Source organism: Ovis aries, chromosome 10, assembly GCF_016772045.2.
Source record: "Ovis aries strain OAR_USU_Benz2616 breed Rambouillet chromosome 10, ARS-UI_Ramb_v3.0, whole genome shotgun sequence".
In the NCBI taxonomy this organism is placed as follows: Eukaryota; Metazoa; Chordata; class Mammalia; order Artiodactyla; family Bovidae; genus Ovis; species Ovis aries.
Window position 1 is genome coordinate 16,031,810 of NC_056063.1, and position 13,607 is coordinate 16,045,416.

A 13,607-nucleotide genomic window follows, 5' to 3' on the forward strand; every position below is an offset into this window, starting at 1 on the left:
GAAACTCCAATACTTTGGCCACCTCATGTGAAGAGTTGACTCATTGGAAAAGACTCTGATGCTGGGAGGGATTGGGGGCAGGAGGAGAAGGGGACGACAGAGGATGAGATGGCTGGATGGCATCACTGACTCGATGGATGTGAGTCTGAGTGAACTGCGGGAGTTGGTGATGGACAGGGAGGCCTGGCATGCTGCGATTCATGGGGTCTCAAGGAGTCGGACACGACTGAGCAACTGAACTGAAGTTTCCTTATCAAGAAAATAAAAGCAGATTTTCCTCACGGTCTCTTCTGTTTCCAAAAGTTAACGACATTTAGGAGAAGAGCCCCTACTGTGTGTAGCAGATACTGTTGGAGATAAAGTTTCTTGCCCCCATTGCTTGCTGCTTCTTGTATACAGTACTTTCTTCTCACTTTTAGACATCAAATTCTTTCTTTTAAAAACACTTTTCTTGTTGACATACCGTTGATTTGAAATATTTGTGTTACACTGAGGAAACCAGAATTGAAAGAGACACGTGTACCCCAGTGTTCATCGCAGCACTGTTTATAATAGCCAGGACATGGAAGCAACCTAGATGTCCATCAGCAGACGAATGGATAAGTAAGCTGTGGTACATATACACAATGGAGTATTACTCAGCCATTAAAAAGAACACATTTGAATGAGTTCTAATGAGGTGGATGAAACTGGAGCCTATTATACGGAGTGAAGTAAGTCAGAAAGAAAAACACCAATACAGTATATTAATGCATATATATGGAATTTAGAAAGATGGTAACAATGACCCTGTATGCAAGACAGCAAAAGAAACACAGATGTAAAGAACAGTCTTTTGGACTCTGTGAGAGAAGGCAAGGATGGGATGATCTGAGAGAATAGCATTGAAACATGTATATTAGCATATGTGAAATAGATCGCCAGTCCAAGTTCGATGCATGAGACAGGGTGCTCAGGGCTGGTGCACTGGGATGACCCAGAGGGATGGGATGGGAGGGTTTACACATGTAAACCCGTGGCTGATTCATGTCAATGTATGGCAAAACCCACTACAATATTGCAAAGTAATTAGCCTCCAATTAAAACACATAAATTTTAAAAAATATTGGGTTAATTTCAGGTATATATATATATAGCAAAGTGACTCGGTTTTTTATACAGATTCTTTTCCATCATAGGTTATTATGAGATATTAAATATAGTTCCTTGTGCTATACAGTACATCCTTGTTGTTTATGTTATATATAGCAGTGTGTATCTGTTAATACAATATTCCTAATCTGTCCTCCTCCCACCCTTTCCCCTTTGGTAACCATAAGTTTGTTCTCTTTGTCTGTGACAAACATAGTCTGTTTTGGACATAAATTCATTCGTATTATTTTTTAGAATCCACATATACATAAATTCATTTGTATTATTTTTTAGAATCCACATATAAGTGATATATAATATTTGTCTTTCTCTGACTCACTTAGTCTGATACTCTCTAGGTCCATCCGTGTTGCTGCAAATGGTATTATTTCATTTTCTTCTATGGTTGAGTAATACCCACTGTATATATCTACACACACACACACACACACACACACACACACACACACACACACACCAGATCTTCTTTATCCATTCATCTGTGGATGGACTTCTTTTTTGGATCAGATTTTTCACCTTTTCTGGATATATGACCAGGAGTGGGGCTGCTGAATCATATGGTAGCTCTCTTTTTAGTTTTTTGGGGAACCTCCATACTGCTTTCCATCGTGGCTGCACCAATTTATATCCCCACCGACAATGTAGGAGGGTCCCCTTTTCTCCATACCCTCTCCAGCATTTATTATTTGTAGACTTTTAAATGATGGCTGTTCTGACTGATGTGAGGTGATATCTCACTGTACTTTTGATTTGCATTTCTCTCATAATAAGTGATGTTGAGCATCTTTTCATGTGCCTATTATCCTTCTGTAGGTCTTCCTTGAAATGTCTGTTTAAGTCTTAAAGACTTTTTTTTGTTAGGTTGTTTGGTTTTTTTAATATTAAATTACATGAGTTGTTTGTATATTTTGGAAACTAAACTCTTGTTGGTTGCATCATTTGCAAATATTTTCTCCCAGTCCATGGGTTGTCTTTTCATTTTGCTTATGGTTTCCTTTGCTGTGTAAAAGCTTTCAAGTTTTATTAGGCCCCATCTGTTAAGTTTTGCTTTAATTTCTTTTTCCTTGGGAGACTGATCTAAGAAAATATTGTGATGATTTATATCAGAGAAGGTATTGCCTATGTTCTCTTCCAGGAATTTCGTGGTGTCATGTCTTATATTTAGGTCTTTAAGCCATTTCGAGTTTATTTTTGTATATGGTGTGATGGTGTGTTCTAACTTCGTTGATTTATATGAGGCTGTCCAGCTTTTCTAACACCACTTGCTGACTAGACTGTCTTTTCTCCATTGTATAGTCTTGCCTCCCTTGTTGAAGATTAATTCATGGTAGGTGTGTGGGTTTATTTCTGGGCTCTCTGTTCAGTCCCAATGATCCATATGTTTGCTTTTGTGCCAGGACCACACCATTTAAATTACTGTAGCTTTGTAATATTACAGACATCAATTTCTCTACAAATGGCCCTCCAGGAAGAGCAGATACACCTGAGAACAAAGTAGTCAACTAGCAAATGGTGTTGAAAACCTCATAACAGGAAAAATATTCCTAAAAACCAAAGCCTGGAGGGTGAAAATATATCTTTGGAATTAAAATTTGGCCTTAACTATCCCGAAGTATAAAGTTGGCTCAAGAGAACATTCATTCTCCACTTTGTGACCACTAGAACAGAAGGCAAGGGAGAAATCCTGAAAAGACAGAGTTCTTACACCAAAGAGATGGAGAGAAGTTCTAAAGTGACTGAGTTACCTTGAATGGGTAAGATGAGGTTCCCTACCATTACCAGAAGCGGGAACATAACAGCCAAGTTAGTTACAATGACATTTTTAGAAGTTATGTTTTTAAAATACAATACATGTATCTCTCCAGTGCACTAACCATACCTTTCTCTCCATGGCACCTGGAACAGAGGGGGCACTGGGTCTTTCTAGGGTCATTCTTGTCAAGTTTGATTCTTAAGTGAGAGGAGACGAAACCCAAAGCTTACTCCAGCTTTTGAGCCTGTGATTGCTATGTCCTGGAGGGGAAGCAATGGTGCAAAAAGGCTGGGGCACCATCTGAGGTCAGGGACCCGTCTTACAGGCTCATCACGACACCCAGCTCCCCATGTGTGGGTTGGACGGATGAATTCTAAGTGAATGAGAGAGAGAAAGAGAGGCTTACCCAGAAAGAGGACGGCTTTGCAGACTGGGACTCAGAACCTTAATCACCGTGCTTCTCCGCAGGGAGGGGTGTTTGGGACTCACGCCCCAGGCTTACCAGATGTCTCCATTTTCGTCATGGAAGGTGGCATGGCCAGAGTTGTTGATGAGGGCCCGGATGCACGTTTTTGCACTGTCTTCCAGAATGATGTACGTGAACTTGCCCTCTTTTATACTGAGGATGAGCATAGCCAGGTGTCCTGATGGGTAACTGGGAGATGGTTAAGGCACAAGTAGTCCCTTGGGGTCCCCTGCAGAAAGCAGAGAGCCCTGCAGAGCAATGCAGGCCCCAGTAAAACCCATGCCCCGGCCCCGAAAGACAGACTTTCCTGGCATCGTATGTGTCCCTGTGTTCCAGTGGATACTATATCTGGCCTGATCCATCAGGAAAGAGAATTTGGAAGATAATCTCATTGGGGTAGAAAGTTATTTTTCCATCACCTTGAAGTACCTAGGGAGAAGAGAGAAGCCTGTGTTGTCACCAGAAGGCTTGACATGTATCTACTTACTCTCTGATTCCTGCACGCCACCCACCCTTCACTCCCCGACCCATCACCACCCAACTTGCTGGGAATTCCAGAAGGGAACCTTCGCAGGGGCTTGGTTTACCTGTCTCCATGCTGAGGAAGCTGAAATGGACCACTCTGTGTTTGTGTGTGCAGATTTTAAACTATCATTTCAATCTAATAATTATCAGTTATATTAATTTCACAGGGCTACCACAGCATAGTACTGGGCAATTTTAAATTGTAGAAATTTATTCTTTCACAGCCGTGGAGGCCAGAAGTCTAAAATCAAGGGGTCAGAAGGGTCAGTACTTTCTAGAGGCTGGGAGGAAGAATCGATTCCATGCTCTCTCCTAGCTTTAGTGATGACCTGCCGTCCTTACTCACCTTGGTTTGTCTGTGCAGGGTTCCGACATCTTGCTCCATCTTCTCTGAGTCACACTCTTCACTGTCCTTCATAAGGACGCCAGTCATACTGGGTTAGGGGCCCACCCCACTCCAGTATGACCTCATCTGAACTAATTACCAACTTTCCAAACAATGTCATAATCTGAGTCAGTGGGGTTTAGGATTTAAACATATCTAGGGAGGCACAGTTTCACTGATAACATTAGTATATTCAGGTATTGTATCTCTGTTTGACTCAGTTTTAGTGAATTCTATTTTTCTAGGAAATTATTTTATGTAAACTTTCAAATTTATTGTCATAAAATTTTGTGATATAATATTTTCAAAAACTCTCTACTGTCTCTAAGTTGGGCTTCCCAGGTGGCTCAGTGGTAAAGGATCCGTCTGCCTATGCAGGAGATGTAGGAGACATGGGTTTGATCCCTGGGTCGGGAAGATCCCCTGGAGGAGGAATTGGCAACCCACTCCAGTATTCTCTCCTGGAGAATCCCATGGACAGAGGAGCCTGAAGGGCTACAGTCCACGGAGTTGCAAAGAGTCGGACACGACTGAGTGTGCACACATGGGCGTCTCTTAGTCAGGCCCTTGTCTTCATTCTTTATCATATATATGTTTTCTTTTTTTTTTTTTCTGGATCATTTGCCTGGAGATTTGCTTATTTTACTCATTTTTTCAAAGACCCAGCCTTTTGGTTTGCTCGTTCTAACATTTTTTTGTTTCCCAGTGCATCAATTTTTGTTCCCAGCATTATTTTCTACATACGGCTGCTTTCTCTGGGTTTTCTATATTAGACGATGTAGTTTTCTTCTAATTCCTTGAACTGAACATTGAGCTCATTGATTTCCATCTTGCTGCTTCTTCACGACCCTCTTCCTCCTCCTCTTCTTTAAGACAGGCATTTAAAACTATAACATTTCTCTCAAAATTTTAGCTCTTTCCTCCAAGTGTAGATACTCACCTTTCATTTCATTCTGAGTATTTTAAAATTTCCAGTATGCTTTCCTCTTTGACACACAGGTTATTTACAGGCGTATTTTTGAGTTTGCAAACGTATGAGTTGCTTTTGGCTATGTTGTTAATATTACCAATTAAAATCCACAGGGTTGGGACTTCCCAGGTGGTCCAGAGGTTAAGAACCCACCTTCCAATGCAGGTGATGGTGGTCTAGTGGTTAAGAACCCACCTTCCAATGCAGGGGAGGCAGGTTCAATCTCTGGTCGGGGAACTAGGATTCCACGTGACTCAGGGCAATTAGGCCTGCAAACCGACACAGCCAAAAGTTTATATAGAAATACTACAAAAAATCCGCAGGGGTAAGGCAGCAGAGTCCATATGATATCAGCTTCCCACCCACACCTCCATCTTTGGCTGTGCTGGGTCTCACTTGCGGCGTGTTGGATCCAGTTCCCTGACCAGGGATGGAACCCTGGCCCCCTGCATTGGCAGTGGGGAGGAGTCTCAGCCGCAGGACCGCCAGGGAGGCCCTGGTATCAGCTCTTTAGTGTTTGCTAAGTGTTTTGTGGTTACATGTGTTGCCACTTACTGTAGCTACTTCACTTGTGCCTGAGAAGGATGCGTGTCCTCCAGGGGCCTTGAGTCCCCGTCAGACACTGAAAGGCAAGCCTTTTCTCCTGCTTCCCGCACCCCACTCACTCTCGCTAGTCTTGTTTTCCAGCTTCTGTTTCTGTATTACCTCCCTTACGTTCTCATGTACCCTTCTACGTGTGTATGTGTGCTCAATCATGTCCGACTCTGCTACCCCATGGACTGTAGCCGGCCAGGCTCCTCTGTTCAAGAATACTGGAGTGGATCGCCGTTTCCTTCTCCAATATACTCTTATATACTCTAGGTTTAAATACTGTACATCTATACTTCTGCATTTAAATACTGTACATTTAAAAGGACTTTTTTATAAAACATTTTATTTGAATTTCCCAGGTGTTTGTAGCAGGATGCCTTTCCCGGTCATGTTTTACCCTGCGTTCCTCTAACTAGGTGTCAGATCAGTGGTTTTCAAGCTCTTACTTTTAATGATGGAAGAATCCTTCACTCAAGAGAGCTCACTGCAGAGTGCCAAAATCTGAGACAATGAAAGAAAAAGGTGCGGCTGGTTGATGAGGAGCTGCTGTGGACTCCGCGGGGCGTGGCCTTCATTGCCCAGGGACCGCTCCACCAGGTGATGACGAAGATCCTGTAACTGACTCTGTCCCTACATCCAGCGTTTGCGCTCAGCACGTGACTTCCACAGCACAGTGATCTTAGAGGAGGCGCTATCATTTCCCCCCGCTTAAGAGAGGCGTTCCACTAGATGGCACTAGTGGGAAAGAATCGGCCTGCCAGTGCAGGGGACGCAGGAGACGCAGGCCTGACCCCTAGGATGGGGAAGATCCCCTGGAATAAGAAACGGCAACCCGCTCCAGTATTCTTGCCAGGAAAATCCCATGAACAGAGGAGCCTGGCGGGCTACAGTCCATGGGGCTGCAAAGAGTCAGACATGACAGTGAGCTACACAAGGCTACCCAATGAAAGAGGAGCCAGACTCCCACAGTCTGTCCCTGCCACCCCCCAGCCAGCAGGCTCATCCCTGGAAACGCACGTCCAGCCATTAAGCTCCCAGCCACCTTGCACATTTACTCGACAAACCACTGCTCTCTCTCTCTTTTTTACCCTAAAGAAAGCACTTTATAGGGACATCTATGGTTGGCTTCTTCCCGGGAACTGGTAAGAAGCTTCTAGATTTTGCTCACGGGGGAGGATTTTATATTTTAGGTCTTACTTTCAAAAGCCACCCGAAGCCAGAATTTCTCGATACACTTTCTTCTCATCAAATTCACTTGTCATGGAATGACATTTTCCTAAAAACAAGAAGGCACGGGCAAAGAAAAATCCCTGACACAGAGAGAGAGTTGTTCCACTGTCCCTCGCTGGGAAATATATCACACAAAGCGAAAAGGATGAATCTAAGAATTCTGGCCTGAGCAACTGAGAAAAAGCTGTATTATCACTTAGTAAATTGGAGAACACACGAGACTACTAGGAACTAACATTTATGTAACATCATGCAGGTTTAAAGCACCTCTGCATATAATGTAGACTTACGTTTTTCCAACAATTTTGTGGGATAAGTATGGTCTTATTATCTTCACTTTACAAGTCAAGAGAGTGAGACCCAGAAAAACATACATGATGGTCTTAAGCACAGAGGTTGTGTTATTAGTCAGGGCTACTTAAAAAATATGCCCAGTCAGACAGCTTCTCCCCACCTCCGCCACCAGCCTAGTAGAGATGCACGTCATCTCTCACCTGCATTAATACCTGGCTTTCAGCTGAACTTCCTGCCTTTACTCTTGCCCCCTTAAGCCTGTTCTCCATAGAGCAGCCAGAAAGATTCTTCTAGAGCTTAAGCCAGAGGATGTTGCCCCTGCTCTGGCCCCTCCAGTGGCTCCACAGCATCTTTTGGATAAAACCACGACCCACAAGGCTCTCCCTGACCCAGACACTGAGCTCATTTCCCATTCCTTTCTCACTTGCTCACCGCTGTCCTTGAGGCTAAGGGCCTCAGGGCCTTTGCATGTCTTAGCTCTGCCGAGGACACTCCTCCTCCAGGTCTCTAGCGGCTCACTCCCTCTTTTCGTGCCTGCCTAGGCTCAAATGGCACTTCTGCGACTGCACCAAAAGCATGACAGTTACTCCTTTCTCAGCCCAGCAACTCTGGAGCCCCTCATCCTGCTTGCCTTCCTGCGGCAATACCTAATAATACCTGCCTTGGCACTGAACAGAATTTTGTGCGTTGACTGTTCAGTTCAGTCACTCAGTCGTGTCCGACTCTTTGTTGACCCCACGGACCGCAGCACGCCAGGCCTCCCTGTCCATCAATAACTCCTGGAGTTTACCCAAACTCATGTCCATTGAGTCGGTGATTGCCATCCAACCATGTTGTCCTCCGTCCCGTTGACTGTGTGCTCAACTAAAACGTAAGTTCCATGGCTCCCAAGGCTTTGCTTGTTCACCTTGTAGCTCCAGCACCTAGAAGAGGGCCTGGGGCATTGTACGTTCTCAGTATATATTTACAGAAAGCAGAGAGTCCATCACAGCTTCCTACTTTCCCCTTCACTGCCTTTTTTTTTTTTTTTTAACTCTGGATCTTACTAGCTCATGTGACTAATTGAGACTAGTTTTCACTCATGGCTTTATAGTGTCCATCTTTATAAATATACCATGTGGTTGGCTTTTACAGATAGGCTATATTTTTTAGAGCAGGTCACAGCAAAATTGAGTAGAAATACAGAGATTTCCCATAAACTCTCTGCACCCCCACACACATGCACAGCCTCCCCCCACGATCAACATCCCACACCATGGTGTACATTTATACAAAGAATCTACACTGCATATCACCATTACCCAGAGTCCATAGTTTACACTGGGGTTCACTCCTGGTATTCTACATTCTGCGGGTTTATACAAATATATAATAACATATGGTTTTCCCTGGTGGCTCAGCTGTAAAGAATCCACCTGCAATGCAGGAGACATAGGTTCAATCCCTATGTTGGAAAGATCCCCTGGAGAGGGAAATGGCAACCCACTCCAGTATTCTTGCCTGGAGAATTCCATGGACAGAGGAGCCTGGCAGGCTACAGTCCATGGGGTCTCAAAGGGCCAGACGTGGCTTAGTGACTAAACAGCAATAATAATGACATATATCTACTGCTACAATACAGAATGTATGCATGGCCCTAAAAACCCTCTGTGCTCCTCCTGTTCATCCTTCTTCCCAAATACCTGTCGACCACTGGGTCTTTTCACTGCCACCGTAGTTTTTGCCTTTCCCATACTGTCATTTAATTGGAATCATACAACATGTAGCCTTTTTGGACTGGCTTCCTAGACTTAGTGATACACATTTAAGTTTCCTCCATGTCTTTTCATGGCTTGATAGTTCATTTCTCTTCAGCACTAATATTCCATTGTATGGATGTACCACAGTTTACACACACATTTACCATGCAATTGCTTTTTGATATAGATTTTAAATTTGTGGAGGGAGGGACCTACATATTATAGATTTCCTTTCCTCTACTCCCAATCCCACCCAGTTGCTTACTGTAGGCCCTGCAAAGAGAAGCGTTTCAATGACAATGACCCCAGTTAAAGTCCTGGCCAATCTGTGATAAACCACACACTCAGCTGTGCCTCCTGTATATGGGACCTATTTGTCTTGTTTGTGTTCACACTGTGTATTGGTCCTGACAGCTCTCTGAGGGCATGTGTAGTTGTCCCACCTGAACCATCCCCAGCCCCTCCACCCTCAGTTCAGTTCAGTTGCTCAGTCATGTCTGACTCTTTGTGATCCCATGGACTGCAGCACGCCAGACTGCCGTGTCTATCACCACCTCCCGGAGCTTACGCAAACTCATGTCCATTGAATCAGTGATGCCATCCAACCATCTCGTTCTCTGTCATCCCCTTCTCTTCCTGCCTTCAATCTTTCCCAGTATCAGGGTCTTTTCAAATGAGTCATTTCTTCCCATCAGGTGGTCAAAGTATTGGAGTTTCAGCTTCAGCATCAGTTCTTCCAATGAATATTCAGGACTGATCTCCTTTAGGATGGACTGGTTGGATCTCCTTGCAGTCCAAGTGACTCTCAAGAGTCTTCTCCAACACCACAGTTCAAAAGCATCAATTCTTTGGCACTCAGCCCTCTTTATAGCCCAACTCTCACATCCATACATGACCACTGGGAAAACCATAGCTTTGACTAGATGGACCTTTGTCAGTAAAGTAATGTCTCTGCTTTTTAATATGCTGTCTAGGTTGGTCATAACTTTTCTTCCAAGGAGCAAGCATCTTTTAATCTCATGGCTGCAGTCACCATCTGTGCAGATTTTGGAGCCCAAGAAAATAAAGTACGTCACTGTTCTCACCATTTTCCCATCTATTTCCCATGAAGTGATGGGACCGGATGCCATGATCTTCGTTTTCTGAATGTTGAGCTTTAAGCCAACTTTCTCGCTCTCCTCTTTCACTTCCATCAAGAGGCTCTTTAGTTCTTCACTTTCTGCCATAAGGGTGGTGTCATCTGCATATCTGAGGTTATTGATGTTTCTCCCGGCAATCTTGATTCCAGCTTGTGTTTCATCCAGCCTGGCATTTCGCATGATGTACTCTGCATATAAGTTAAATAAGCAGAGTGACAATATACATCTTTGACATACTCCTTTCCCAATCTGGCACCAGTCTGTTGTTCTATGTCTGATTCTAACTGTTGCTTCTTGACCTGCATACAGATTTCTCAGGAGGCAGGTAAGGTGGTCTGGTATTCCCATCTCTTTCAGAATTTTCCACAGTTTATTGTGATCCACACAGTCAAAGCCTGTGGCATAGTCAATAAAGCAGAAGTAGATGTTTTTCTGGAACTCTTTTGCTTTTTTGATGATCCAGTGGATGTTGGCAATTTGATCTCTGGTTCCTCTGCCTTTTCTAAATCCAGTAAATCCCCACCCCCACCGCCAAACAAACAAAAAAACCCCTGGACAAAATGCAAACACCAGGGCACTGCCACAATTACCTTAATCTTGCTGTTGATCCAGTCTGTATCTAGTTCTAACGTCTTCGTACGGCGAACAACACGACGAGCTTTTTTGACTTCTTTCTCTGGCTCCACCTCCTCCTCCTCATCTTGTGGTGGTATATTACAGAAGTGAAATGTGAACACGCTGTCTGCCGTCCTTTGGCTAACTATGGCTTTGGTAGAAAAGAGAAAGAACACTTAGATCTATTTCTCTGAAGGAACCCAAAGAGAGTTTGAGAAGTTGGGATATCGGCCATATTTCCCCAAGCTCTCTCATTTTTTCCCATTCATTCTTTCATCCCACACACACTTATTAAGGGCCTGTGAGGTGCCAGCTCAGTGTCAGATGCCCGACCCCACGGTGAACACCATCCAGTCCAGACTTGGGGATGCAAGGGGTGACACACCAGCCACGTGCCAGGAACAAGTGAGGCTGCTGAGTCTGGTAATTTCAAAAAATAGGCTAAAGTGGAAGTCATTAAAATAAAAAGGAAACATACCTTAAGCATGCTATTTTAACTTAAAACACAAATGTTACTAACAAAAATTTTATTTTTAATTGGAGGACATTGCTTTCCACTGTTGTGTTAGTTTCTGCTGTACAACAAAGTGACTCAGCTATACACATACATATATCCCCTCCCTGTTGAGCCTCCCTCCCACACCACCATCCCACCACTCTAGGTCATCACAGAGCACTGAGCGGAGCTTGCTGTGCTGTATCAGCAGGCTCCCACTAGCTAGCTATTTTGTACATGGTAGCTAACACACCAATTTTAAGTGCAGGACTCTGTGATCACGTTTGCTCAAACCCCATTCATAATTTATTATCTATCACTTTCAACTCTGGCAATTTCTACATAGTCTGAGTGCAGGATTGGACTTGAAAAAAAAAATATGTATATCCCCCAGCCTTTTGTGTGTTTGGTGCACGCCTAGTTCTAAGCACTATTTGTAAGGCTACTTTCTTATTGAGTCTTCTCAAAAGCATTCCACTTAGTTTTCACAGCAGCAGCGAGTTTCTTTTTCATCTTCATTATGGTTCATTTTTATAACTATTGAATTTTGGAGTAAGCTACTAGCAATGGTTCCGCCCCCCCCCCCCCCCCCCCCCCCGCCCACTCCAGTACTCTTGCCTGGAGAGTCCCATGGGTGGAGAAGCCTGGTGGGCTGCAGTCCATCGGGTCGCGAAGAGTCGGACGTGACTGAGCGACTTCACTTTCACTTTTCATTTTCATGCACTGGAGAAGGAAATGGCAACCCACTCCAGTGTTCTTGCCTGGAGAATCCCAGGGACGGGGGAGCCTGGTGGGCTGCTGTCTATGGGGTTGCACAGAGTCGGACACGACTGAAGTGACTTAGCAGCAGCAGCAGCAGCAAGGACTCTTCCCGGGGGTTGGTCACCAGGGGGCGCCGCAGTGGGAGGCGCGCAGTCGCTATCAGCCAGGATGCTCTTCCCCGCAAGGGGGCCGCTCCCCCCCGCAACTAGATTTGGGGGAGGTCAGTTAGAGAGCTTGGCTGTCCCACCACTGGGGCCAGCACAGCGTTGGAGGAGGTGTCGGAGACGACGTGACAGCTTGTTGACCCGGGAGCTGGACGGGGCATGGAAGTCTCCCCAACCCCTTCCCGGTCCTTGGAATGTACCTCCTGCCCACGGTTCCCACACTGGGAACCCTTTGCAAGGATGTAGCCTCGTGGGCACTATGTTGTTGAGCCCACCTGGATGGATGCATCCCTGAAGCCAGGTAAGGCCTCCATTTAAACTGTAAGAGTCTGGCCGGTGGAGGTGGAAATCTACAAGTCTTGCGCCGCCGGAGCCGTGCGCACGTCGGGTGTAAGTTCTCTTGCAAGTAGTTCTCTTGCTTTTTAAACCTGCCGCCTACAGTGCGGAGGGGACTGCCTCTCAGGTCTTTCCTTGCCCTCTGCTTCTTGTTGTTGTTCAGTTGCTCAGTCGTGTCCAACTCTTTGCGACCTCATGGACTGCAGCACGCCCTGTCCTTCACTGTCTCCCTGAGTTTACACAGACTCGTGTCCATGGGAGTCGGTGATGCTATCTTACAACAGCTGATTTAGAATTTCACCCCAGGAACTCTGAGGTTGCCAACACAGAGGGCAAGGTGCCATCGGAGCTCACAGGGACCCTGTCCAGGCCTGGAGGTTGTGCACAGGGTGAAAATTGTCTCTAGTTTGCCAGGTGGAATTCCTAGCATGAATGCTGTGTGGTTGAAGGCTAGCTTAGTAATAACGGGTCACTCTGGAGAGATAGGCAGGGCTAGGTCGTTCCTTTATTCACTCACTCAGGAAATATCCATTGTGTTCACCTGTGCCAAAAGCTGTCCCAGGTACCGGGGCTGGCACGGTGCCTGCTGCTCGTACTCATAGGGGAGATGGATGCTACCCAAGTGAACAGGTCAAAACTTCACCTGCTGGTGGCTAGGTGTGCCCGGAAGAAACAGCAAGCAGATGAGAAGAATGGAAAATGATTGTGGGCGTGTGTGCACACTGGTTTGTAAAGGGTAGCCAAAGAAACAGTTTCTGAGAAGGTGACTTTTAAGCAGAGACCTGAATAAAGTGAGGGAGCAAGTCACAAGGATATTGGCATGCAGAGTGCTCTAGCCAGAGGACCGCACGTTCAAAGGCCCTGTGGCAGGGAGGCCTGCTCATGTGATGAATAACAGAAAAGCCAGTGTGTCTGGAATGGACAAGAGCAAGGGCCTTTGAAGCCACGTGGGGAAAATGTGGAATTTTCCTGGAGGTAGTGGAGGGCCAT

General features: G+C 45.2%; 1 protein-coding gene across 1 annotated transcript in view; it reads right to left on the bottom strand.

Annotated features, from left to right (window-relative positions):
* ERICH6B (glutamate rich 6B) overlaps window positions 1-13,607 on the bottom strand; it is a 52,608-nt gene that overhangs the window by 4,524 nt on the left and 34,477 nt on the right. The window contains exons 5-8 of the mRNA XM_060394260.1: window positions 10,601-11,010; window positions 4,243-4,308; window positions 3,715-3,800; window positions 3,408-3,560 (exon numbers count right to left, since the gene is read on the bottom strand). Coding sequence (XP_060250243.1) covers window positions 3,408-3,560; window positions 3,715-3,800; window positions 4,243-4,308; window positions 10,601-11,010 — 715 coding nt within the window. The remainder of the gene's footprint in view (window positions 1-3,407; window positions 3,561-3,714; window positions 3,801-4,242; window positions 4,309-10,600; window positions 11,011-13,607) is intronic.